The 26,030-nt window shown below is 39.9% G+C and overlaps 1 protein-coding gene across 1 annotated transcript; it reads right to left on the bottom strand.

Moving 5' to 3' along the window:
• Positions 1 to 2,969: 2,969 nt before the first annotated feature.
• On the bottom strand, positions 2,970 to 13,643 carry SLC30A1 (solute carrier family 30 member 1). The gene is made up of 2 exons (XM_063303171.1): positions 12,704 to 13,643; positions 2,970 to 7,678 (listed from the first exon to the last, which is right to left on the bottom strand). Exons 1-2 carry the CDS (start codon positions 13,323 to 13,325, stop codon positions 6,780 to 6,782), a joined length of 1,521 nt encoding a protein of 506 aa, XP_063159241.1. The 5' UTR covers positions 13,326 to 13,643; the 3' UTR covers positions 2,970 to 6,779.
• Between the last annotated feature and the right edge of the window lie 12,387 nt (positions 13,644 to 26,030).

The following is a 26,030-nucleotide window of genomic DNA, read 5'->3' on the forward strand; positions in this document are numbered from 1 at the left end:
GGCCTGCTACTCCAAGGGATGTATGTTGCCTGTTGTCGCACTACTTCCTCACTCCTAAGAGACAGATCTGGGCAGTGGTGTGGCACTAGCACAGCTTGGCATTGACTGCCATGGGCCAGGCTGGTGGCAGTCATAGGTTTATACGGGCCTTAAAATATCTTAAAGAAAAAAGAGTGTCCCTAAGGACATGATGAAAAGAAGACAGTGATGAGTGATTTTTTAAAACAACTAAATGTATCTCCAAGTGAAAAGACCAGTAAGCCTCCCCCAGCAGGACAAGACTCTTTGCTAACCTCATTCTTCTGTATGTAAATTAGGTTTTCCTCTTATCAAATGGGATTTCATAAATTGTGAAAATGTAACTTTTATACCACAACATACATGGCTCAGATTAAGCGCATGAGCAAAAATCCAAAGAGATATGGTAGGCAAAGCTAAAAAATTCTAATACCTAAAGGATCGTTTTTACTTTCTTCAAAAGATAAAAAGCCAATGCTATATCAAAATTGGCTTTTGCAACTGTTCTCCAGTTCAAAAATATTTAACATTATTGAAGAAACATGTCAAAAATACTTTGGGCTCCTCTAAGTAATTGTTCAAATGTGATCACAGTGTTTACTATTAAAAACACCGTTCAAAATAGGACTTGTTTCACACACTCTATCAAAAGAACAGGATATGTCCTGTTATTTTACATTTCTATCCCATTTTTCCTCTAGGACCCTGAGGCCAGCCTTTCCTATGGAAGGATTCTACCATCTGAATAAGCCTCAACATATCCATACTCTAGCCAGAAAGAATATGGCTAAAATGATAAAAACATAACTTAATTTCATTCAGTTCCAGGAAGTATTAATGTGATACATGCACCTTAATTTAAGAAGGAATAGACAATACAATGTACGTTGCCTGGACAGCTGGTCAAATTGCAGGTGCCAGTCCTATACAGCAGACAGTTCTATAAGGAATACTCTGAATTATTTCACTGAACTTTTCAAGAGGAAGGATCAAGTTAAAGTCTTTGCCTGCTACCTATATGCAGATGTGTATTTTCCATTCATGGGTCAATTCACAACATTTATGAAAAAGTTAAAGTGCACAACAATAGGCAGGCACTTGGGATTAAACAGGAGAAGCCAACTCACACTTTGTATTAGGACAAATAATGGCAGTTTACCAGCTATGTAAGCAATAGGTGCTTCTGCAGGGCTCAAAGGAAAATGTAAATAGAAAAAAAATCAAGCTGGGATACCTAATATGAAATAAAAAAGTAAGCTCAACTAAATATTTTGCAGATGCACATATATTCCTAGGATTGCAAAAACTAAAGGCAAGCATCTTACTGGATCTCTAAAGTAGGTAAACACTGAAGATACTTATATCCATAGTCCTTGAAAAAGAATTTAAAAGGTGGAAATGAAAAATTTAAATCTGAACATGCTTTGCTTGCATATATACACACACATATGCTCAGAATATAACCATTAACTTACCAAATAGCCAGAGGTAAACAATAAATGTTCTAATATCACTGGAGTCTGGCAGGCAATAAAGTGAACAGCTGGATTAGCATTTACATCTTAACTAGCCAATACCATAGCATTCCTAATGATAGTATAAAACACATTCTCATTTAAAGGAAATAACCCAATTTACACCAAATCTGCAAAAATTTCTAATCGATTAAGTGTCCTAGCAACCGTGGAGCATTTTCTTTAAAAAAAACTAGTAACATGGTAAAAATTTAAACATGAAAAACAAACACTAAAAATCTGATTTTCCCCACAATTGCTTATAGGGGTGCGGGGGAGTATTAGCTTTATCCTTGATATGGTTTTATTAGGCAAATATTTTTCCATGTGAGATATTATGTGAGGATTTAAAATTAATTTATGTTTGAAATGTGTGCCGTATTTTTTTCATAGTGCCCATGGAAGTTATTTGCCTTCTAGGACTAATACTGTAGCTATGAGTGTGGGGAGTGAAGAGGGAAGAATTTTATTAGGAGCATAGTAAGGGAGAAAAAAAGTAGGCCCGCCTCACAAAATCTTTTTTGAAAATTCTCAAGCAGCTACAATTTTAAATAGAGAACTACAGCACTTCCAAGAAACAAGTGACCTTTAAATGATTAAAACTACAGACCATGTAGCTAAAATATGGCAGCTTTTTGTCCCAATTTATTTAGCATCCCTCTCGATAAACCATTCATTCATTTAGGATACCCTGAACAGACTAATAAAAGAACTGGCCTTGTAGGGCATTTTACCCAGTCCTACTAGAAATACTACTTAGCCAAATTGCTAAGCAGAGGTGAACCTAGTTAGCATTTGGATATAAGAGAACCAGGATATCCCAGGGCTTTAGATTAGACTGGGAAGCTTTATGTTTTTAACAGCATTGCCATCCTGTAGATTTTAAACCTTTCTTTTGTTTATGCTCCTGAATGCTTCTATTCATTTTAAACACTATAGACAATTTGCTGATCCATTAGGAAAAAAAAAATTATTAGAATGTTACTTAAACAAATATGCAGATATGGTATCTTCTATAGCTCTTATTAGCTGCTCAGGATCGGAAGGAAGAGGGTGAAGATGCAGTCGAATTTTAGCCATTTTAGCAAGTGAAGGAGCTGTTAAAAGGGAGAGGGGGAAACAAAGTACTGTGCTAATTATCATAGTTTATTTAGCAACATTTATTTCCTTCTCAATTTTTAGTTTATATGCAAAGAAACACCATAGCATTACTGGTTTAACAGAAGCTCATTGTTATCAATAGTACTGTAATCAGTGCAGCTATACCAACTAGATCTCCCAAACACTGGTTTCAAATACAACCCACAAAGCACAAAAGGAGTTGCCTCCCTCCCTACAGCAGTGTGTGTGGATTTGGAGACTATGCTCAAGAATGCTTTAATACATACATACACAAGTGGGGAAAAATCAGGCTCACATATTTCTAAGACATGGAAGTGATCTTCACACAAGCAGTTTAATGACATAACCCAAGATCATACAAATGAATGAAAGCTCCTGTTATCAGTAAGGCTACATTTGGTTTAACACAGAAGGAGAACATAATCAAATACCTTATTTCAGGCACATGAATTATTAGTGCCGTTCAATCCACCAAGAGGCAATGAGATGGTGTAAGATAGAAACAAACTACATTATAATATTCAGTACTTGTTCTGTAAACATAAGCCAGAGTCCCAAAAATGCTACATTGATGCTGTTGCGAAATTAAAGCAGCATATTTAAATATTGTACTTAATATCCTTACATATGCACTACAAGTTTCATAAACTTTAAAAAATCAAAAAGAGGAGATGCAGAGTTAGAATGATTTCCCCCATCAAGGAGAAGTGCCAGAAAGTGCATTTTACCCCCAATGGTTTCCCATTAACTCAATGGGCTCAGTACCTCGGTTCTCTCCGATACAGGCCCCAGCTGCAAACTGCTTTACATACAGCAGGAGTGCCACAGCTGAAAGAAAGGCAAACCTTAACAAAGACATCTGGAGCAGTACTTCTTTCAAGTAGTTTTGAAGCATTCTGCCAAACTTTTGGTAACACACGGTCCTCTTTGGAAAGGCCTATCTTTCTTTTACAGGCCACTCCTTCAAACACTTAAGTAGCAACAGATAGTCCGGTCATTTACCACCATTTGAGTACCTTTACGTTACCTATCATACAGTGACACAGCACTCACTCAACTGTGCATTTGTGATGGAACACATACTGCACATGATGGATATATACACTATAACTTCTGGAGAAAAAAACCATGTGAAATTGCAGCAAAACAGATTCACATAGCCATCTCATACTCACTGAAGGATAGGTAAATTTATCACAAAACCATATACTGAGCAGAATGTGTCCACTACCACTGGTCTGTCTGTAACTGAAGCATCCCCCCCCATACAGTGCCGCTCAGAAGAAAAAAAGCTTGCAAAATTGGCTTCAATATTCAATATAATCAAATACAAAAAGAAAAAAAAAGCTTCCTGCGGTTGAAGATATTCAAGGTGTTCAATTTTATTTCAAATATAACTAGGAAATGACCTAGCTAATATTCCTGAAACATTACGTGTTAAAATAGGAATGATACAACGTATTCTGCCACAAAAACAAGCTGTTGTATAATAAAAAGCAGGACCAAACCTGACAAACATGTAAGATGCTTTCCTATTTAATCACTGCATTACATACTCAAAATGAAAGCTAAACTTCGTGTTTAGTAAGACGATGCAGCAAAGTTTCTTTTGAAAGAATAAAAATTGGAAACAGCCTATTACTGTATATTCCACTGTGTATACAAACTAACCTAAATAAAATCAGTCAGTTCATGCTAAGAAATTAAAAAGGCTTGCAGTTTTTTTAATGAGTCCAAACTTCAAAGCATTCAAAAATTAGAAAGCTTTAGCTGCAGACTTCTAATTTATAGTATTTTATATTATTTAGCTTTTTTGTGTCTGTTCATACATACATGCTTGCACATTTCCAGAGTTCTGGCTCTGTCAATATTGCATTGTCCATACAATAGAAAAATGTAGGTGATTTTCAAAACTGATTTTTTTTTTCAATTAGACTAGCAACATGAGAATTATATCACACAATTATTTCATGCTTGGAATGATGTATGGGAAACAAATTATGAGTATTAACAGGTGGCCATTAAACAAAAGAAACACAAATGCTTTGCTAATGTACTTGATCATTTTAGAAGTAAAATGTTATAACACACCATAATGTTAACTGTGGAATAGTTTTATTATGTAAAATAAAGGAGGGCTGTGACACTCACTTCACCTGCCTTCATTCCTTGCAGTGTCTTTTCTCTATGCATTTTACAATCTTTACACTATTGGAAAACAATCCAGTTAACAGCTCTAAAAAATGCTTCAGTATTGACATTAATGTCAACTCAGAATTTGTAATCAGCCCTATTTTTAATCATCTGGAAGTGAAAAAAAAAGCTGGCTGTGCAGTTTAAAACTTGTAACCAGCGGAACCATAATGTTTTAAGCTAGAGTAGGTCTATAAATCCATGCACAAGTAACTAACAGAATTGAGCAGCTTTCCTCTACTTCATTTTAAGAAGTACTTTGTGGAATTGCCTTTAAAACCTTCCAGAGGATACAAGATTGACTTAGGCAGGAATTGACTATGCAAAGTGTCACAGGTAAGAGTAGTGACTGAAGGCAGTTCAGACATCACAATAACCATCATTTATAACAGTGTTCAGCAACTTACTGCCTTCCAAATGTTTTGGACTAACTTACCTCATCACTCCTAACTATTGGGCATAGTGCTGTAGATGATGGTCCAAATCATCTGGAATACAGTTGGGGAAGATGAGTTTACTACAATTGGAATAAACTGCACTAAGACTTTGGCTCACATGCCTTCCAGTTCCCTCTTCTATATGGCCAAAAGAAAACCAGAAGCATTTACTTCTTTTTTGATAAATCACTTTTTGGCTTTCCCAAACCTGACAAACTGTGGCTAACAGTAACCATATTTCTCTGTAACAATTTCAGCCAGTTCAATCTTGTGCCTTGAATGTATTTGAAAAAAGACAACTTCAAACTAGGGATTAAGACAATGGTTTAGGATTTGGCTAGGACACTAAACTGAAGGTAATAAGCAGAAACTTCTCATCACTAGTCCTTATGGATGTGCTGGAGAGAAATGGGTGTGCCCATCAGCTCAAAGCTCGCTGCAATTCATTCCTGTTGCACAAATAAAGTTTATCATGATATCTGAACCAGTGCTGCAGGCAGCAATCTTGTTCCATAGGCCGCTGCCTAGAGTTCACTAAGAATTGAGTATTTCAGCGAAGTAATTTTATCCAACAAAAAATAAATGGCTCAGTAAAGTCATAAATACTTTTACAAAAGTAAGAAATATATTAAAGTTTTAGCAATATATGCTGATGAATTTGATCTGTTATGTTTTTTCCCTTTTTTTTAATAATTATAGGTCAGATGCAGTATCTCTATTTTGGTACAACACAGATAACACTGCTAAGACAGAGACCAGCTCTGGCTCTCTAGTCCCAGCAAACTCTATTATAGAGTTTAAATTCTAAGATCTATATAATAAAGAAAAAAGGTAAGGAGAAAAGAAGTATATCCTGTTTTTGTCTAAACAGTTAATTTTACAATCCAGGTGGGAATTTTCCAATTCCTATTTAGTAAGCAACTGATTTTCGTTATGTCACAGGCTCAGTACAAAAATCGGATCTGTCAATGACAATGGATATGTTTTAAAATGCCATTATTAATGCTACGTAGTATGTTTATTTAAAATAGCGTTCATTTTCACCTAGTAGGAAATCTAACCACTTCCCAAGCAGTGAACTTTTTAAAATGATTCTGTCAAGTTTGGTGTCCTCTCCCTTTAGTTGTAATTTTTAAAAAGGTAGCACACACACAAATCAAGAAGCAGAAAGCACGATCCCAATAAGAAGCTTAATACAAACTAATTTCAGGGAAAAGGGGATTATTGAAGAATCATTTTAATTTTTAATTCAACAAAAATGCATCAGGCAGAAAGTTGAAACTGGCTCTGCATAATTGTTGTGCTATTTAGCCTCAAGTTAACACAAATATATGTTGTGTCAGGATGGCATGTTCTTTTCAACAGGATTTCACTGTTGTGACAAGGACAGGAACTTCAACAACTACATTTCTTTGCAACTTCTCTTTTTAATAGTAGTCTTTCTTGCAACCAATTTGTAGTTGAATCCATACTTCATTCAGCATAACTTTGGGAATTACAAAGATGATTCAAACTGTTTGCTGGGATTAGGCTCCGCTTCTAATTTTACAGCAGGTATACATTCTGATTTAGTCCTCCGGGTTTTCTGTTGTGGAGAGTCAATAACTATTTCAGAGCAGGAAATACTAACTGAAGGGGACTTTTCTATCTTCTTTGCAGTGGCCTTTTCCACAGTCCCACAACACTGCTTCAGAGCACATTGGGTTCTGCAGGGAAGTTCACATTTACTTACACCATCATCAGAGCTTACAATGGCAAACTCAGGCTGAATGGTTGTTGCATGTATCCCTTCATCATGAAAAATCTCCTTAATATCTTTTGCCACTTTCATGTATGATTCTGGATCCTTACATTTTATATGAGCAGTGCCAATTATTCTGCTTCCTGCCAGCTGCCAAACATGCAATTCATGGACAGCTTCTACTTCTTCCAGTTTACGTAGTTTCTCATTTAAAGAGCGAATATCAATTTGCTTAGGAACAGTTTGCAAAAGAATAAGGGCAGATTCTTTAAGCAGAGGATAAGTAGTATAGAGTAGAATGCAAACCATGATCAGACACAGTGCAGGATCTAAATACAGAACCCAGCAAGGACCAGCTACAGGAATTTGTTCTAGTTCAAGTGGAGAAAATTGAGTGAAGTTTTTACAATTGTCATTAACACAAAGATTGATGCAATCCCCAACCTCCGGGCATGGAATCCAGTAAGAGTAAAATACTAGGGCATTCACTACTACAATAACTGAACCCAAGGCATCTCCAAGAACATGAAGGAACACTCCACGCATATTGAGCTGAGCACTGGCGTCTTCTTCAACCTCCATATCTATAGAGGAGTGACCGCTAATATTTCCATTTGGTTGCAATTCCATTTGGCTCTCTTTTACCGCATCACCTGCAAAGACAAGAGCAAGATTTTTATGCAAATATGAACTTTGTGAGTGAGTTAACAACATCATGACAATGTACTACATGAAGGGGATTGATTAAAAATAGCATTTTTCTTGGCAAAAGTCTGGATCCAGAAGCATTTACGTTATTATGTCTGCCTTATGGAGACATTTATTGATCTCTTAAGGGTTCTAGAACAAGGAAAATAGAAGGCCCAATGTTAACATTTCAGCAAATAACCAAAATTCTTCTCCTCTCCTTTCAAAACTTTCTAATCAGAATAGAGTGCTATACTCCTGGTGCAATCCTTACACTGGACAGGTGGTTCTCTTCTGAGTCCTGACATTAGCTTCAGACCAAAGCTTTAGAGCAGCAGTCCCCAATCTAGTGCTTTCAGGATACTTTGGACTAGCTACCATAATGATGGGAGTTGGCTAGAAGTTCCGAAGAATTCCACACTGTGAAAGGCTGCTTGCTTTATGATTCAGAGCCAATTTCTTTGCTCAAGCACTCTTTAGCTTTCCTAGATTTATTAAATCATTGAGGCAAAATTCTAATAATCATAATTAGAGATGAATAAAGGAAGAAAGGAATATGCAGGCATACACTGAAAGATTTGGAGAAAGAACTGAGACATTTGCTACTTTCAAAAATAAGCTGCTTTTTTGAGCATAATGAACAATTTACTTTAAAAAAATGAGACACCCACTGTGCATAACACACATGCACAGAAAAACTATCACTACAGAGATATATTAATTTACATGTGCCTGAATGTATACTCATATTGACACATCATGGAAGCAGTGGAAATTATCAGTGAAAAGGAGAGAAAATCATTAAAACTAGGAGTATGAAAGCTGATGCCCTCACTATTGCCCACACTGGTATATGGGAGTTCAAATCCAAAACATCGTAAGAGCATCAGATAGCATATCCTGATCATGACCTTATATTGTCAATTGCAGTAGCTGATATAACTGTTAGTCATCTGTTTTATAAATGAAATGCAGAGTATTCTGGATTTTGATACTGGGTTGAATCCAGGATTTGCTTCCAATCACACTTGTATTCTGAGCTAATTCACAATTTCTCACTAGGAGAAATTGATTTTCATCAATCTCCCTTCTCCTTCTAAAACTTAGCATTACTTCCAGTGAATCCTCCCAGAGTAGATGTGGGGAGGTAGTCATAAGTTTTTATGTTCGGGAAAGTCTGGCAGTTTCAGAATTTATTAATGTTTGCTTTTCGAGTGATTTTAAGAAGCAAGAATTCTACGGCTGGCTCCAATGGCTGGAAGAGAGAAGAATTGGTAAATCAACTAAAAAAGCTGCAGAGAAATTAAAGAAAGTATTCATTGTTCTTCCCTGTAGCTAGCCTCCTTGTGGTTGGACTGATTATGTTGGAAGACCACCTGCTATGGATTAAATAGATAGGAAGAAACCAGAGGCAGTTTCATACGTATGTTATGCATATACTCATGACCTGGGCCTCTCCGTGGTCAGTTCCTGATAGTCTGCTTGAAATGGACTTGATTTGCTCACCCCCCTTCTCAGACCTTAATCTAAACAAAAAAGTGACAACTGAAGCCAATAAAAATAAGAAGAAAATTGCCAAGTGCAAGTAGTGCACACAAAACTATACCAACAAGGCTATGAGGATGAAGTAGTATTTACTACAAAAAAAGTCCTGAAAGAATATAGGCCATCTACAGAAAGCTAATAAAAGGACAAAGTGAGGAAGCACCATCATCTGAGAAAAGTTTACACTGGGAATCCCACTGTTCTGAGCTTTCCAATAAAAGTTATTTTTTCTATGTACCAAACCTTTTAATTTCTTTAAACCTCATAAAATAGGCTAAATTTAATTTTTTTTTACATCAAATAATGCTGTCCAAATACTGGTCCTGACTAGATATTGAGAGAAAAATGGAAAACAAATTCATACTTATTGTATAGGAAAACTTGCATACAGCATTTAATTTTTTTTCCAGAAAACCCACATCTTGGGGAAGGAACTAGAGTACATAAAACTGCAGGTTGAATGGGAGGGAATGAAAATTGCCTTTTTGCCCACTCAGTGAAATTCTAGATTTGGATCAGCAGCATTCTGCAGACAAAAAAATAAGCAATTGTTTTCATGCTGGAAAACAAAAAGGAGAAAACAGCCATTATATCAAGAGAGACCATTTTTTCTGTGTGCTGTATTACAAAATGGGTTTAAGAATAGTTATGTTGCAGATACGGATGATGAGCAAAATGCTATTTGCTCAATGATTTCAGCAATGTAACCAGTGGAACTTGAATCATCTCCCACACTCATTTCATTAAACTGACTCCACCTCTATAATGATTTTCCAACTCCCAATAGTAGAGATCAAGAGTTAAGTTTGTAGGTGCTGAAAACAGCAATTATATATGTATTAATATACCAGGAATGCTGTACATATGTGCTCCTATCTAAATATCTGAGCCTAAACTTTCAAGTTTTAACAGCCACTACAGGAACTACTTAAGGAGACATATGTTTGTTCTTAGAACCACAGCATTGTAAACAGGGTTTGAAGGGCAGGCTACCACGATGACAATGTTGTCTTCAGACTAACATTCCTCCCAATGAACTATTGCCAGGGCTATTTTATGCCTCACTAGTAATTGTTGGAGGAAAATTCTGAGAGTGCCTTGGACTGCAAGAAGATCAAACCAGTCCATCCTCCAGGAAATAAAGCCAGACTGCTCACTTGAGGGAATGATATTCAAGGCAAAACTGAAATACTTTGGCCACATAATGAGAAGACAGGACACCCTGGAGAAGGTGCTGATGCTAGGGAGAGTGGAAGGCAAAAGGAAGAGGGGCCGACCAAGGGCAAGATGGATGGATGACATTCTAGAGGTGACGGGCTCGTCCCTGGGAGAGCTGGGGGTGTTGACGACGGACAGGAAGCTCTGGCGTGGGCTGGCCCATGAAGTCACTAAGAGTCGGAAGTGACTGAATGAATAAACAACAACAGTAATTTGTAAAACTTAGATTAAAATAATCTGGGTTAAATCATAAATACCATCATTCATAGAAGCATTTCCAGTATCATCTTACCAAGACAGACCTACTTTTTAAAGTGTGAATTCATGTTGCAAAACCTTTACAAATGAGGTTGTTCCCAGATCTGGATTTCCACAACCTTTGTGTTTTAGATTTGACTGGTAATAAAAGTTTTGATCGCATTTAGCCACAGCTAAAGACATAGTTTTGCAACTTATTATTAAACTCAAGACACTTTTAGGTGTATGGGGCAAATACAGCAGCATAATCACACTGGCACTACTGATCTTATTGTATGAATCAGATGACAATGATCCCAAGGCCAAATACAAACTTTTAAGAAAAGCAGTTGCTTGCATAAATGGTAACACTGATGCCAACAGATGAGTTGGAACAGTAGCAATAAATCCTACTAACCAATCTTCTTATATAATCTATAATCCCAGAACTCTGATTAAATTATAAATAAATCAATATTATATTAAAATAAATTAAAGTTATATTAAATGTAGAATATGGTCAGAGGAATTCACTTCCATGACAGGGAACAAGTTCTACATCTGCAATGTAACTAGCCCTTAAAGGAACAATTCTGCATTTATTTTATTTATTACATTTATATTCTGCCTTTCATTCAGGAGATAAAAGTGGCATACACAGCCCTTCCATCTTCTATTTTCCCCCACAACCACCACTCTGTGAAGTATGTTGGGCTAAGGAGAAAGCAGTGTGCCCAAAGTCACCCAGTGAACTTCCATTGCCGAGGGCTGACTAGAACTTGAGAGCAAGTACACAACACTAGCTCTCAAGTAGCAGTCCAAATAATTAAAAATAATAAGATATGGCAATCCAAATAATTTTGTCCAAAAAAAGTAGATGGCTTGGTGATTAAACCTCTAAAGACAACAGAATTAAGCAAAGCAATTAAATCAGAATATATGCTGGAGAAAACATATTGGTGCACTGCACTAATGACTCCTCAGTATTTCATGTCTGCAAAAAAGCTACAACTACATAATTGGGTAAAGAATGACAAACATTCTGTGCATGCTCAGAGAGAGAACTGCATACCAGATCTACCATGACAGCTGGTGTCTATGTATACTTCCTAGTATAACTAAGTTTTATGTTAAATTTTGCTACTGGAAAAAGTTCTTCAAGCAATTAGAACCAATATTACAAAGGGCAGCTTTAACTGCAGTGCTGTTAGTTGTTCTGATGAGATACCTGGAAGATGAGTGCAAGAGAAGAGGTACACTGAAAGAATTCTCTTCTATGAGAGGAACATTGTTTAGCAATTTTAATTACTTTAAATGCACTACAGGAAAGCTATCTATAACCTTTCACAGTATTTGCCACTAACACAAAGCTTTTGTGTTTTAGTTAAAGTGGGGTTCTAAAACATAGTTTTTTGTGGCTATGAATAACTGATGAACATTTCCCATATTCCGGGTTGTCAGAATTCAGTCTGATCAAAGAATAATGAGATACTATAAGAAGGCTTCTCTTTATGGCCTAATAAAGAAAGCCTGGAAAGGCCTACAGCAATATTTAGGATCATGAGATCTAGAAAAGCTAGTGAACGTATGAGTAATACATCACATTAGAGAAAAAGTTGCAATCTCCCAAAGCAAAAGATGCTCAAATTGTGTGCTAGGGCATGATGATGTAACAGTAACCATGGCAGTGGGTTGCCAAGAGAGTAAATTAGGGTCAGCATGGCACAATCTCAGAGCAAAGGATAAAATCGCTCCCATGTTCAGCCCAAGGAGAAGGCACAATGGGCCCTGGGCCAGGAGGGCTAGGAGTAAGTATTCTTTTATCACCTTTATTTACTTGGGCAAGATGGAATTCAAGCCTAACGATTCTCACCGGCTTAGGAAGAGCACTTTCCGATGCAGGCTTGGGTCTAGATACCTCTGAACATTATCAGCTAAGGTCAGATGCCCCTCCGCATCTGCTCCCCACACCAACCCCTTCCTCGGCTCACCCAGCTTCTCCAGGCTGACTCCATTGGAGCTGCTGAAATTGTCCACCAGGGTGTTGGTCTCCTCTTCTTTATGTAGGTCGCCGAGAGGCGGCTCCGCCTTGCCTCGGAAGCCGCTCCGGCGGTGGCTTCCCCCTCCGTTCCCGCCATGCGAGTGGCCGTGGCCGCCGGTGCCGTGCTGGTGGAAGAGGCAGAGCCCCAGCACGTTGATGAGCAGCCCGGCGGCCCCGACGCCGATGACCACTAAAGGCTGCTCGATCTCATGGGGCTCGGTGAAGCGCTCGATGGCCTCCAGGAGGATGGTGAAGCAGAGCGCGGTCAGGAAGACGGCGTTGACCAGGGCGCCCATCACCTCGGCCCGCACCCAACCGAAGGTGTTCTTCTTGGTGGCGCGGGTGCGCTGGGCGAAGCGCACGGCGACGAGGGCCACCACCAGAGCCATCACGTCCGAGAGCATGTGGAAGGAGTCCGAGAGCATGGCTAGGGAGGCCGTCAAGCGGCTCACCACCACCTCCACCACGAAGAAGCCGAAAGTCAGCGCCAGCATGCACAGCAGCCGCACCCGCCGGCAGCCGCGCCGCCGCCGAGCCGGAGCCGTGCGCTCGCCCGGACTCTCCACGCCCATGCTGCTGGCCTGCGGAGCCGCTCAGCCGCCTAGCAAAGGCGCTGCTGCCGAACCAGACCCGCGAGGGAGGACGAGCGGGGAAAGCAACACCTCTCTTCAGCCAGTGGAGGTGCCACGGCGGCTGCCGCGGGTGAAATCGCCACTATTGGCGGGGCAGGGCTCCGCAGCAATCCTCCAAGAGCGCCGGGCTTCTGTTCGCCCACGGGCCAGCAGGCTTCTGGTCGTCGCTGTCGGCGAGCCCTTCTCTGTGCCGCCGCGCCGTCTCCGCCTCTATATAGACGGCGTTCCACGAAGCGAGAGCAACCACCCCGCCGCTCTTTGCAGACGGTTTGAAACTAAACTTTGCACCCGAACCCCCTAACACTCCTTTCCACACGGAACCCCAGAGCCACCCGCCACCAGGCCCCGCCCACCTGGTTCTTCCTCATTGGCTACGGCCCCGGCAACCGGGCGGCACTGCTCACACCTCCCCGCCCGATTGGCCTCTGGGGATTTTCTCGACAAACCATCCGCCATGCCTCCAAATGGCTTTCCCATTGGCCTGGCTTACCTCAGGCCTCTCGGAGGTACCGCCTAAGAGGCAGGGCGATGACTTTGATTGGAAGAGGTGCTCGGTCACGGTGCATAGCATTCTATCAGTCTTCTTTCTGGACCCGCCTCCGAAAGAGTCATTTTTTCGGGACTGGTGCAAAAGGTGGTGGCGAGGATCGAACGGAACGCTTCCTTTTTTCCTCTGCCCTTCCCCCATCCCACCCTTCGCCCCGGTTTTTCACACGCCCCGCCAGGCGGAGGCGGCCCCTTCCTCGCAGGACTTATTGGCGCCCGGCCCGAGCTTCCCCTTTTCCCTCGGTGACACTGACAGCTCTCCCCCCACCCTCGTGTCTTGCCACCGCACCGTGACGTGGAAGAAGACTGGGGGAAGGGGAGCTGGAAGAGGGCCAGGACGGGTTGAAACCTGTCAGCGCGCACGCGACGCGGCAGGCGCAGCCCTCCTCTCGCAGCCCCCCTGGATACGCGAATGCATATCTGCCGATCAACCCTGCAGGGAGTGAAAGAAAAAAAACTGCTGAGGTTTGCGCCCTGCCTTTCCTGCAAAGGAGCTCAGACTAGGATATGTATCTGCCCTACGTGTTATTCTCATGACATTCCTGTGAGGTGTTTTAAGCTGAGAGAAGAGGACTGGTCCTCCACCCTCCACTGAAGCCTGCAACTGAGAATATGAATCTAATTTTCCTGGTTTCATGTCTGAATTTGTTGTTACTGGATTGGTTTTAAAAGTTTCCAGAGAGGTCTGTTAGTTTAGTGGGCATCATGTCAAACAACCAGCACAAAGTTTGCAACAACTTGCTTCTAGCCCAGTGCCCTAACCACTATATCAAACTGGCTCCCTTAGCCTTTAAGATGCTGCAAGCATTAAACAGTTCAGAGTCTCCGGGATTGGACAGACTTGCATTGCATCCAAATAAACAAAAGAATATCGTTCACCCACCCTATCATAAGGAATGTATGAAGTGCAGGGGAAAGTGATGGGTTTCCATTACATGTTTATCCTTTGTGGAGTGGTACTTTTTTTCTGTGCCACACCAGGTGGCAGCACCTGGCTGATAGAAAAAGGCTAAGTGGGGTCAGGCCAGGATAGTCTTTGGTGTGAGTTCCCCAGGAAATACCCAGGTTCCAGGATAGATGGAGAAATACATATACAATATCCCGGAAGGAGGCAAGGCAAACAATTTCATTGCTACAAAGTTCATGGATATCTCCAAGACTTTGAGTGCAGCAGTCCACACCTTTACAGTTATCTTCTATACTGAGGTAACAATATTGCAAAGGATAAAACAATAAAGAACACTTGGGTCATAACCTTTTTATGCTTACTACAGCCATGATTAAAATAACAAAGGCGGGATAAAAATTAAACAAACAAATAAATAAATAAATAAATTGGCAGTTTCATAATTAGAATAGTTGTCAGTTCCTTCCTGTTGTCTTCTACAAAAAATGGGCAAAGAGATGTACTTGCCCACCAGAGGGAAGTCCTGAGAATACACAGCCAATCACTTTTTAAACTGCTTGTATAGGCTGGTAGCATTTTAGCCTATTGCTTCATTCCACTAACATGGTTACCATTCAATCCACCTATTTCCTGAATATCATTCTTCTTTTATGAACTTGATGGATATTTCTCAATAAAAACCCTCTTTATGAATTACGGTGATGCCAAATTGTATTAAAGAATCTTCTGATTAGGATATTTTTAGATGTATATCCCTCCTTTTATATAGGAGCTCAAGACTACATGGTGCGCTCTTTCCTCCCATTTTTCCTCATAACAAGCATCCTGTGAAATAAACTGGGCTAAGAATGAGTGACTGGCCTAAAGTCACCTAGTAAGTTTCTGTGACTGAGATGGACTAGAATGTGGGTCTCTCCACTCCTAGTTCAACACCTTTACAACTACACAATAATTATTTTCATAATAGGAAAATCCTCCAACCTGTTATTCCATTTACAGTTTTTAAAAACAGCATTTGAATGGAAAGGCATATTAGCATGGCTAGAATCCATAAAACCTGTTTCTTTTTATTAATTAGTTTTGAGATATTTGGGAACTTCAGCATCATGCCTCTGGGTAGCATCAGATTGACTGCTTTTGAGATATTTCCCCAATTTAAACTGTTCCCATGTAGCAATAAAATGATGTAAGATTACTTTCACTAGAAGTACATAGTAATTACTACTACCTTCTATATTATAAATTATGTCTTATGCTGAGTACTTCTAGACTGATAATTCTGTTTCTTGTATAATATTTTTTTCGAAGTTTACATTTCTAATTAACAGAGTTAAGTAGTTAGTCTGACTGTGGAATACCAGATTTGCATACCTTTTTAGAATTTTTGTGTGTGCAAATCACAGTTTTAAACTGATACTTGCTTTGTTACTGGATGTACAGCTGTTCAGAGGTGTAGCAGCTCCTAGTGGAACTAACTTCTAATAAAGATAAATTGGACTGAATTATAATATGTCAGCATTCTTCAGGACAGATCTTTTTAGTCCAAAGATTTTTGGCAAATCTGTAACGTGAGGTAAGTAATACTGTATTGGAGTGAAGTTCTGCTGGTTTTCAAAACATGAAAACTGTCACCTAAAATATTTTACCTTTTTACTTTTACAAAACTGTTTTCAGACTTAATTGAATAAGAAAAAAATGTAGCCTATTTATACATAAATATAACAAAGCAATCTATTTACAAACATCAGTAACTTCTTTGCTCCCATTTTATTTAACAATCTCTTCCATTATTTAATATATAATGCTAGCCTGTTTATTTAGAACTGTCCCATAGAGTTGTGAGACTGCTCCCAAATAAATGAAATACATATCTTAATGTATAATCATAGCATTTTTATTCATAGAATCATAGAACTGGAAAGCACCATTTAGGTATTAAATATAAACCCTGCATTGTGCAGGAATCCAAATTAAAGTATCCTCAACAGATGGCTGTCCAACCTCTTTGTGAACCTATCCAGTAAATGGAAGATTACTCTTGGTAATTGGTTCTACTGTTGAACTAAAAAGTAAAAAGTTTTTTCCAAATAGCTATTATTCTGTGTCTGCGCCTTACATGCTGCTGATTTCAGTTTCTTTTGTGCGATGCACAACTTCAAGTACTTGGAAAGTGCTATCATATCACCACTTGATTATCGTTTCCAAAGGCTGAACATACCCAGTTCTCACTATCTATCCTTCTAAAACTCATTGCCCTTTTCTGAATCTTTCTTAAAATGTATTGCCCAGAAAGGAATACAGAAATCAAATGAAATTTTGACCAATGCAGAAAGTAGAGGAACTATTATTTCCCACAACTTGCAAACTATTATATAAAATTATATTTATCTTTTTAGTATCAATATCACACAGGTAATGCATATTTGGTATGTGATCAATATTTTCCCAAGATACTTTTCACACATACAATACCAAGACAGAACATACACTATTCAGTGATTATTACTGGCAGATAGGCATTAAAGAAAGTAGTGTATTTAGGGAAAATTGTAGAGGTTTATTTAATAATGTTACTATAAAGTTCTCCTGAATTTGTTAATTATCAGGTCATGATACTAAACATTCACAGTTAACTGGTGATTGCAGGGCCATATTTTTCCATTAGTTTCTTACGATGAGTTAACAGGAAAATGTATTGCCTAATTATGGAAACTGATCACTATTAATTGAAAATCCTTGTCTTTTACAAATCCTTCTTTGTCAGGGGTCAGGGAAATATAGACATGATAATAGGCAAGTTACTGATTATGTGCCATCAAGTTGATGTCGACTGTTCGGGATCACATTTTTTTTTTCATGATAATCTGTCCCTAACGTAGTCTTTCAGATCTTCCAGTGGTACACCCATCACCACTATAACAGTCCATCCACCTTGCAGGTGGTCGTCCTTCTCTTTCCTTCCACCTTTCCCAGCATCAGAGCCTTCTCTAGAGAGCTAGGTCTTCGTGTAATTTGTCTGAAGTAAGATAATTTGAGCTTGATGACTTGTGCCTCTGGGTTGGTTTGTTCAGTGACCCATTTGTTTGTTTTCTTGGCTGTCCACAGTACTCCATGCAGTCTTCTCCAACATCAAAGTTCAAAAGCACCAATACTCTCCCTGTCTTGTTTCTTCAAATATAATCAGTGAACGTTTGTTAAACAAGAGGAGCAAATTGGTGCAATAGAGTTGAACTAACAGTGCAGTGCACTTAGAAGAAAAAATAGGATATAAAATATTTAATAAAGCAGCTTCTTGTAGCTCATTTTTCCTTATGCTGGAGCACAACTCCCTTCATATTCTTATAACTAAATGATTATTGTTAACCTTGGTTAACTTTTTTGTGGGTTAGGATGTTGTGTAAACCCAGTCATTTGGTAAATTCAGTGTATTGTGCAAATCTGGAAAACAGTTTAACTCAGCAGATTAAACATGCTGTGTGAATGCAGCTATGCACACGTGTATCATTATATTTACATCAAAATGATTTTTTAAAAGTCTCCACACAGTTTCTTGTAGGATAAATTTTTAGAAACTGGGATGTGACAAATCAGGTAAAGACAAAAATATTTTTCTTTTACCATTTCTTCTGCAGCAGTTCCTTTATGAAAACTCCTAAGGCCAGGAAGTAAGAAAAGGCAAGTTCCTGGAATGGATGAGGGCAGGCCTGCAACTAGGGTCTGTGTCACCCGGGGCAAATATGGATTCCATGCCCATTCTGGCATCTCCACAGCGCTCATTTTGGCACCCCCCCCCCAGTGCTCATTTTGGTGCCCCCCCAGCACGGCACCCAGGGCACATGCCGTGCTTGCCCCCCCACCCCCCTGTTGCAGCCCTGGATAAGCGAAGAATGTTGGGAGTGTATGCCAAGAGTATACATTCCCAGCAGGGTCACCCAAAGCATGATGGTCATCCCAGCTATCCAGCTGAAGCAAGCAGGCACCTATATTAGGCAGCAATGATATAGGAAGATGCTAGAGGCAGATGATGCTTTAGTGACAATGGCAAAGGCATCAATTAAACTGCACGGAAAAAGGTAAAAATGGTAAACATTCCTATATTTTTACCAAGAAAACCACATGGATAGAAAATATAAAATGATAGACGATATAGTGCTGGATCATGGGCCGCTCAGGTCAGATGGTACTCAACATGCTACTGAGGATGAGCTGAGGGACTTTTGGAGAGTTAATGGTGTTTATGTTATGGCTAGATTAAAGTCTTTGGGACATCTAGTTGCTGGTGTTGCCAAACAGGAAAAGAAAATTGGAAGCTGCAAAGATAGACTTACAGTTGGTACATGGAATGTAAGAAGCATGAACACAAGAAAGCTCAACACAGTAAAAGATGAAATCAAAGAACTACAGATTGACATCTTAGGCATCTGCAAATTGAGATGGACTGCAACTAGACACTTTCAGTCAGAAGATCACATATTTTATTACTCAGGACATGAAAAACAAAGAAGAAACAGTGTTGCTTTTATAGTTAGAAGTGGTATAGCAAGAACAGTACTTAGCTACAATGCAATCAGTGACCAAATACTATCAATTAGACTTCATAGACCACCCTTTAATATGATGATTGTTCAAGTTTATGCTCCAACTACCAATGTAGAAGAAAAGGAGGTTGATGGGTTTTATGATCAAATTCAGATTGAAAGTGACAGAACATGCAAGCAAGATGTGCAGCTTGTAACTGGAGACTGGAATGCCAAAGTTGGAAATATGAAAGAGGAAAATGTAGTTGGATTGTATGGCTTAGGAAACCGACATGAAGCAGGAGGCTGACTTAATCAATTTCTACCACTCCAATGATTTCTTCCTGGCTAACATTGTTTTCAAACACCAAAACAATGCCTCTATACATGGACTTCACCAGATGGAGTACATAGAAACCAAATTGACCATATTATTGCTAAAAGGAGGTGGAGGAACTCAATTATAGCATCAAAGACATGGCCAGGTGCTGTTTCTGGAACAGATCATGAACTGCTCATGTGGAAGCTCCAAGTTAAGCTAAAGAAGAAGAAGAAAGCCAGTCAGTTTCCACAATAAGATCTTGAACACTTACCCACCATTTTCAAGGAGAACATCTGGAATTGCTTTGAAGTCCAGAACCACATTGATAGAGAACCAGAGGAATTATAGAATGAACTTAAAGAAGTCATTAAGGATAAATGTGAAAGAAGACTGCCAAAAATGAAGATAGGGAAGAAAGCAAACTGGATGTCAGAACAAACCATGGAAATTGTCAAGAAGAGAAGAGAAGACAAAGCCAAGAAAGACAAACATCTCAGAAAGGAACTTAATAGGGTTTCAGAGAGCTGTTAGAAGAGCCAAAAAGCAGTATTACAAAAATTTCTGTAAAGACACTGAAGATGGAAACAGACATGGAAAAACAAAAAAAGACTTTCAAAAGATCTCTGAACTCAGAAGGAGGTTCCAACCTCAAATTGGTATGCATCTAGTAGTAGAAGGTGAAGTCAGATCAGCACTCCAGTCATTACCAAGTCAGAAGGCTACAGGAACTGATGGAATACCCACTGAACTATGGGAAGCAACAGAAGAAAAATCAGTAAAAGTTCTAACCAAATTATGCCAGTAGATCTGGAGAACAACATAGTGGCCAACCAATGGGAAGAGGTCAAAACATTCCAATACAAAAAAAGGAAACTTAGCAGAATGTACAAACTATCATACAATATCCTTAATTTCACATGCTAGCAAAATTATGCTTGCTGGAGGTATCAGCAAATCAGCATGCCTCATTAGCATACAAATGAGCTCATCCCATGATGCAACTCTCTGTGCTTCTAGAGGAAGTTGTTGCCCCTCCTACTTCCTCTTTCATCCTCCTTCCACCCTCTGAGGAGGCAGCATGCTTTTGCAGCTCCCTCCATCTTGGCCACATGCATGGGCCTAGGGAAGGATTCTGCCCCTATCTCCACACAGCCCTTAGCAGCAATGAGGGCTAAGGGTAAATTAAGTTTAGGGAATAGAAGAAAGAAACACATCTTTTCTCAACAGAAATGTAACTAGACCAAGAATAAAATCAGTAAGACTCTTTTTACTTACTTTTGAACCTACTTTGTCTAAGTGTGTGATTCTTTATGCTTGGGTAGGCTAAGTGTGTACAATCAATAACCTATATTTCCCTAACGTGCTCATTAAAGCTATTTTAGATAATATTCCTTTTTTGTGCATGGCTTCTCTGCTGTGTTAAGCTCTGCTCCATTCAGTGGTCCTAGCTGTCCACTAATGGCTTCAATGCTTAGGATCATCCAACACAGATTAGAGCCCTACATGGAAAAAGAGATGCCAGATGTTCAAGCTGGCTTTAGAACAGGCCAAGAAACAAGAGACATTATTGCTGACGTGCACTGGATAATTGAGAAAGCCAAAGAATACCAAAAAATAAGTCAGTATGTGCTTCATTGATTATAGAAAGGCCTTTGATTGTGTCAATCACATCAAGCCGTGGAAAGTGCTAAAAAAACGGGAATCCCAGAACATCTCATTGTCCTCATGAGAAACGTATATACAGGTTAGGAAGCTACAGTACAGACAAAACATGGCAAAATAAACTGGCTCCAGGTTGGCAAAGGAGTGTGACAAGGCTGTATACTCTCCCCTTATTTATTCAACCTATATGCTAAATATATATTAAGGGAAGCTGGATTGGAAGAGGAGGAGCATGGTTTTAAAATTGGAGGAAGAAACATCAATAACCTGCATTATGCTGATGACACTACCCTGACAGCCAAAAATGCAAAGGATTTGAAGCCCTTGAACCAAAAGTCAAAGAGCACAGTGAAAAAAAGGGGCTAAAATTAAATTTAAAGAGGACCAAACTAATGACAACAGCTAGAACAACCAGCCTTAGAACTGGTAATGAAGATAGCTTCATTACCAATGGTAGATGGATAGCTTCTGCTTTTTAGGATCAACCATCAACAGTAAAGGAACAAGCAGGCCAGAAATACACTGCAGACTAGCATTTGGTAGAGCAGCAATCAAGCCCTTGGAAAAGATATTCAAATGCAGTGATGTGTTGGTACCTAGGACGATCACAATTGTTCGAGCCATGGTATTCCATGTGACACTCTATGGAAGCAAAAGTTGGACTTAGAAGAAGCAGAATATTCAGAGTATTGACACCTTTGACCTTTGGTGTTGAAGAAACTCCTGAGAATACTGTGGACAGCCAAGAAAACAAACCAAAGGATCATCGAACAAATCAACCCAGAGTTCTCACTCGAGGCACAAATGACCAGGCTCAGATTATCCTACTTCAGACACATTATGTGAAGACCCAGCTCTCTGGAAAAGGCTCTAATGCTGGAAAAGGGGAAGAAAAGAGGAGAAGAGAGCGACCAGCAGCAAGGTGGATGGACTCAGTTACCGCGGCGATAGGTGCAATGTTGGAAGACCTGAAAGACCAGCTTAGGAATTTATCATTATGGAGAAAGATCTATGTGGTCGCTAGGAACTGGAAATGACTTGATGGCACATACAAAGGAAGAGATTTAATGACAGAAGATACTTTGTTGTTGTTTATTTGTTTAGTCACTTCCGACTCTTTGTGACTTCATGGGCCAGCCCACGCCAGAGCTTCCTGTCGGTCGTCAACACCCCCAGCTCCCCCAGGGACAAGTCCGTCACCTCTAGAATATCATCCATCCATCTTGCCCTTGGTCGGCCCCTCTTCCTTTTGCCCTCCACTCTCCCTAGCATCAGCATCTTCTCCAGGGTGTCCTGTCTTCTCATTATGTGGCCAAAGTATTTCAGTTTTGCCTTTAATATCATTCCCTCAAGTGAGCAGTCTGGCTTTATTTCCTGGAGGATGGACTGGTTTGATCTTCTTGCAGTCCAAGGCACTCTCAGAATTTTCCTCCAACACCACAGCTCAAAAGCATCTATCTTCCTTCTCTCAGCCTTCCTTATGGTCCAGCTCTCGCAGCCATATGTTACTACGGGGAACACCATTGCTTTAACTATGAGGACCTTTGTTGTCAGTGTGATGTCTCTGCTCTTAACTATTTTATTGAGATTTGTCATTGCTCTTCTCCCAAGGATTAAGCGTCTTCTGATTTCCTGACTGCAGTCAGCATCTGCAGTAATCTTCGCACCTAGAAATACAAAGTTTTTCACTGCTTCTACATTTTCTCCCTATATTTGCCAGTTATCAATCAAGCTGGTTGCCATAATCTTGGTTTTTTTGAGGTTTAGCTGCAAGCCAGCTTTTGCACTTTCTTCTTTCACCTTCATCATAAGGCTCCTCAGTTCCTCTTTGTTTTCAGCCATCAAAGTGGTATCATCTGCATATCTGAGATTGTTAATGTTTCTTCCAGCGATTTTAACTCCAGCCTTGGATTCCTCAAGCCCAGCATGTTGCGTGATGTGTTCTGCTTACAAGTTGAACAGGTAGGGTGAGAGTATACAGCCCTGCCATACTCCTTTCCCAATCTTAAACCAGTCCGTTGTTTCGTGGTCTGTTCTTACTGTTGCTACTTGGTCATTATACAGATTCTTCAGGAGGCATACAAGATGACTTGGTATCCCCATACCACTAAGAACTTGCCACAATTTGTTATGGTCCACACAGTCAAAGGCTGTGATTTTTTCCAGTCTGATGGCCATTCTTGTGTTTTCCAAATTTGCTGGCATATAGCATGCATTACCTTGACAGCATCATCTTGCAAGATTTTGAACAGTTCAGCTGGGATGCCGTTGTCTCCTGCTGCCTTGTTATTAGCAATGCTTCTTAAGGCCCATTCAACCTCACTCTTCAGGATGTCTGGCTCTAGCTCACTGACCACACCATCAAAGCTATCCCCAATATTGTTATCCTTCCTATACAGGTCTTCTGTATATTCTTGCCACCTTTTCTTGATCTCTTCTTCTTCTGTTAGGTCCTTGCCATCTTTGTATTTGATCATACCCATTTTTGCCTAGAATTTACCTCCAATGTTTCTAATTGTCTGGAAGAGGTCTCTTGTCCTTCCTATTCTATTGTCTTCTTCCACTTCCACGCATTGCTTGTTTAAAAATAATTCCTTATCTCTTCAGGCTAATCTCTGGAATTTTGCATTTAATTGGGCATATCTCCCCCTATCGCTGTTGCCTTTTGCTTTCCTTCTTTCTTGGGCTACTTCTAGTGTCTCAGCAGACAGCCATTTTGCCTTCTTGGTTTTCTCTTTCTTTGGGATGTATTTTGTTGCCGCCTCCTGAACAATGTTGCAAACTTCTGTCCAGAGTTCTTCCGGGACCCTATCTACTAAGTCCAGTCCCTTAAATCTATTCTTCACCTCCACTGCATATTCCTTAGGAATATTAGTGAGCTCATATCTAGCTGATCTGTGGGTCTTCCCTAATCTCTTTAGTCTGATCCTAAATTGTGCAAGAAGAAGTTCGTGATCTGAATTACAGTCAGCTCCAGGTCTTGTTATTACCGACTGTATAGATGTTCGCCACCTTTGGCTGCAAAAAATGTAGTCAATCTGATTTCGGTGTTGTCCATCTGGTGAATTCCATATATAAAGCCGTCTCTTAGGTTGATGGAAGAGAGTGTTTGTTATGCAGAGTGAGTTGTCTTGGCAAAATTCTATCAGCCTATGTCCTGCTTCATTTTGTTCTCCCAGGCCATGCTTACCTGTAATTCCAGGTGTCATTTGACTGCCCACCTTAGCATTCCAGTCTCCTGTGATGAAAATAACATCTCTTTTAGGCGTGTTGTCCAGTAGGTGCTGCAGATCCTCATAGAACTGCTCTACTTCAGCTTCTTCAGCATCTGTGGTTGGGGCGTATATTTGGATCACTGTGATGTTAGATGGCTTGCCCTGAATTCAAATTGAGATCATTCTATCGTTTTTTGGATTGTATCCAAGCACTGCTTTAGCCACTTGACTATTAATTATGAAGGCTACTCCATTTCTTCTGTGGTCCTCTTGTCCACAGTAGTAGATCTGGTGGTCATTTGATGTGAAGTGGCCCATTCCAGTCCATTTCAGTTCACTGACGCCCAAAATGTCTATCTTGAATCTTGACATCTCACCTATAACCACATCCAATTTGCCCTGGCTCATAGATCTTACATTCCAGGTTCCAATGGTGTGTTGATCCTTAGAACATCGGATTCGCCGTTCACCACCAGCACCGTCGGCCGCTAGCCATCCTTTCGGCTTTGAGCTAGCTGCGTCATCACATCTGGGGCTAGTTGAACTCATCCTCTGTTCCTCCCCAGTAGCATTTTGACCATCTTCTGACCTGGGGGTCTCATCTTCCAATGGTATACCGACATATCTCTGGTTGTACTGATCCATTTAGTTTTCACGGCAAGAATACTGGGGTGGGTTGCCATTACCTTCCCCAGGGATCACATTTAGTCTGACCTCTCTGTCATGACCTTCCCATCTTGGGTGGCCCTTCACAGTTTAGCTCATGGCATCATTGAGGTGCTCAAGCTCCAGCACCACGACAAGGTAACGATCCTTGGCTGAAGCAGAAGATACTTACAAATGTTAATAATAAAATCATTTTTCAAAAATCATTTTAGTCTTAATAAGTTATGCAACTTTACAAATCTCTCAACAACTATTATCTATGATATTTACATGAAGTAGGCATGCTCATAGGTAGTATACCTAACATTACATATATATATTAGGAAAGAGTTCTATAATGCATATTTTGTTCATGGCATTTAATTTGTACTAATAATTATAGACTTTCTGTATGAGTTGGTTACAGTGGTAATGGAGTGTTTGCACACTAACTACAATATTTAGTTGCCAAGACATCCTAACATGTTCTACATGTAGAAGCCATACTGATCTGGCACTTTGCTTCAGTATCCCCACAACATTGTGAGCCTTGTGTACAGTTTGGGAAGCTGAATCGATTAGTGGTGCAGGTCCTGCTCTGGAAGAAACACTGAAAAGAGAGTTTTGCAATATTTCCTCTGAAGCTGTGGGGTGAGCAATTTCCCATCTCCCTCCTGCAGCCAAGTCATCATGGTGCTTTGCCTCATCCTTCCATATTCTCTGAGAGATAACTTTGCAAACTGTTCAACAGCCAGTAGCTGATTTTTTAAAACATGTTTTCCTCTCTATGGAAAGCAAATGTAATAGGGAGGATAGAAGGAAGAAAGTGGT

The sequence above is a fragment of the Candoia aspera genome, chromosome 1 (genome assembly GCF_035149785.1).
Source record: "Candoia aspera isolate rCanAsp1 chromosome 1, rCanAsp1.hap2, whole genome shotgun sequence".
Taxonomy (NCBI): domain Eukaryota; kingdom Metazoa; phylum Chordata; class Lepidosauria; order Squamata; family Boidae; genus Candoia; species Candoia aspera.

Excerpts from the sequence above, each read along its gene's own strand:
- SLC30A1 (XM_063303171.1), bottom strand. The coding sequence starts at position 13,325 with ATGGGCGTGGAGAGTCCGGGCGAGCGCACGGCTCCGGCTCGGCGGCGG. Across the intron at positions 7,679-12,703 it reads AGTCAGCCTGGAGAAGCTGG|GTGATGCGGTAAAAGAGAGC; the intron begins GTGAGCCGAGGA and ends TTGTCTTTGCAG.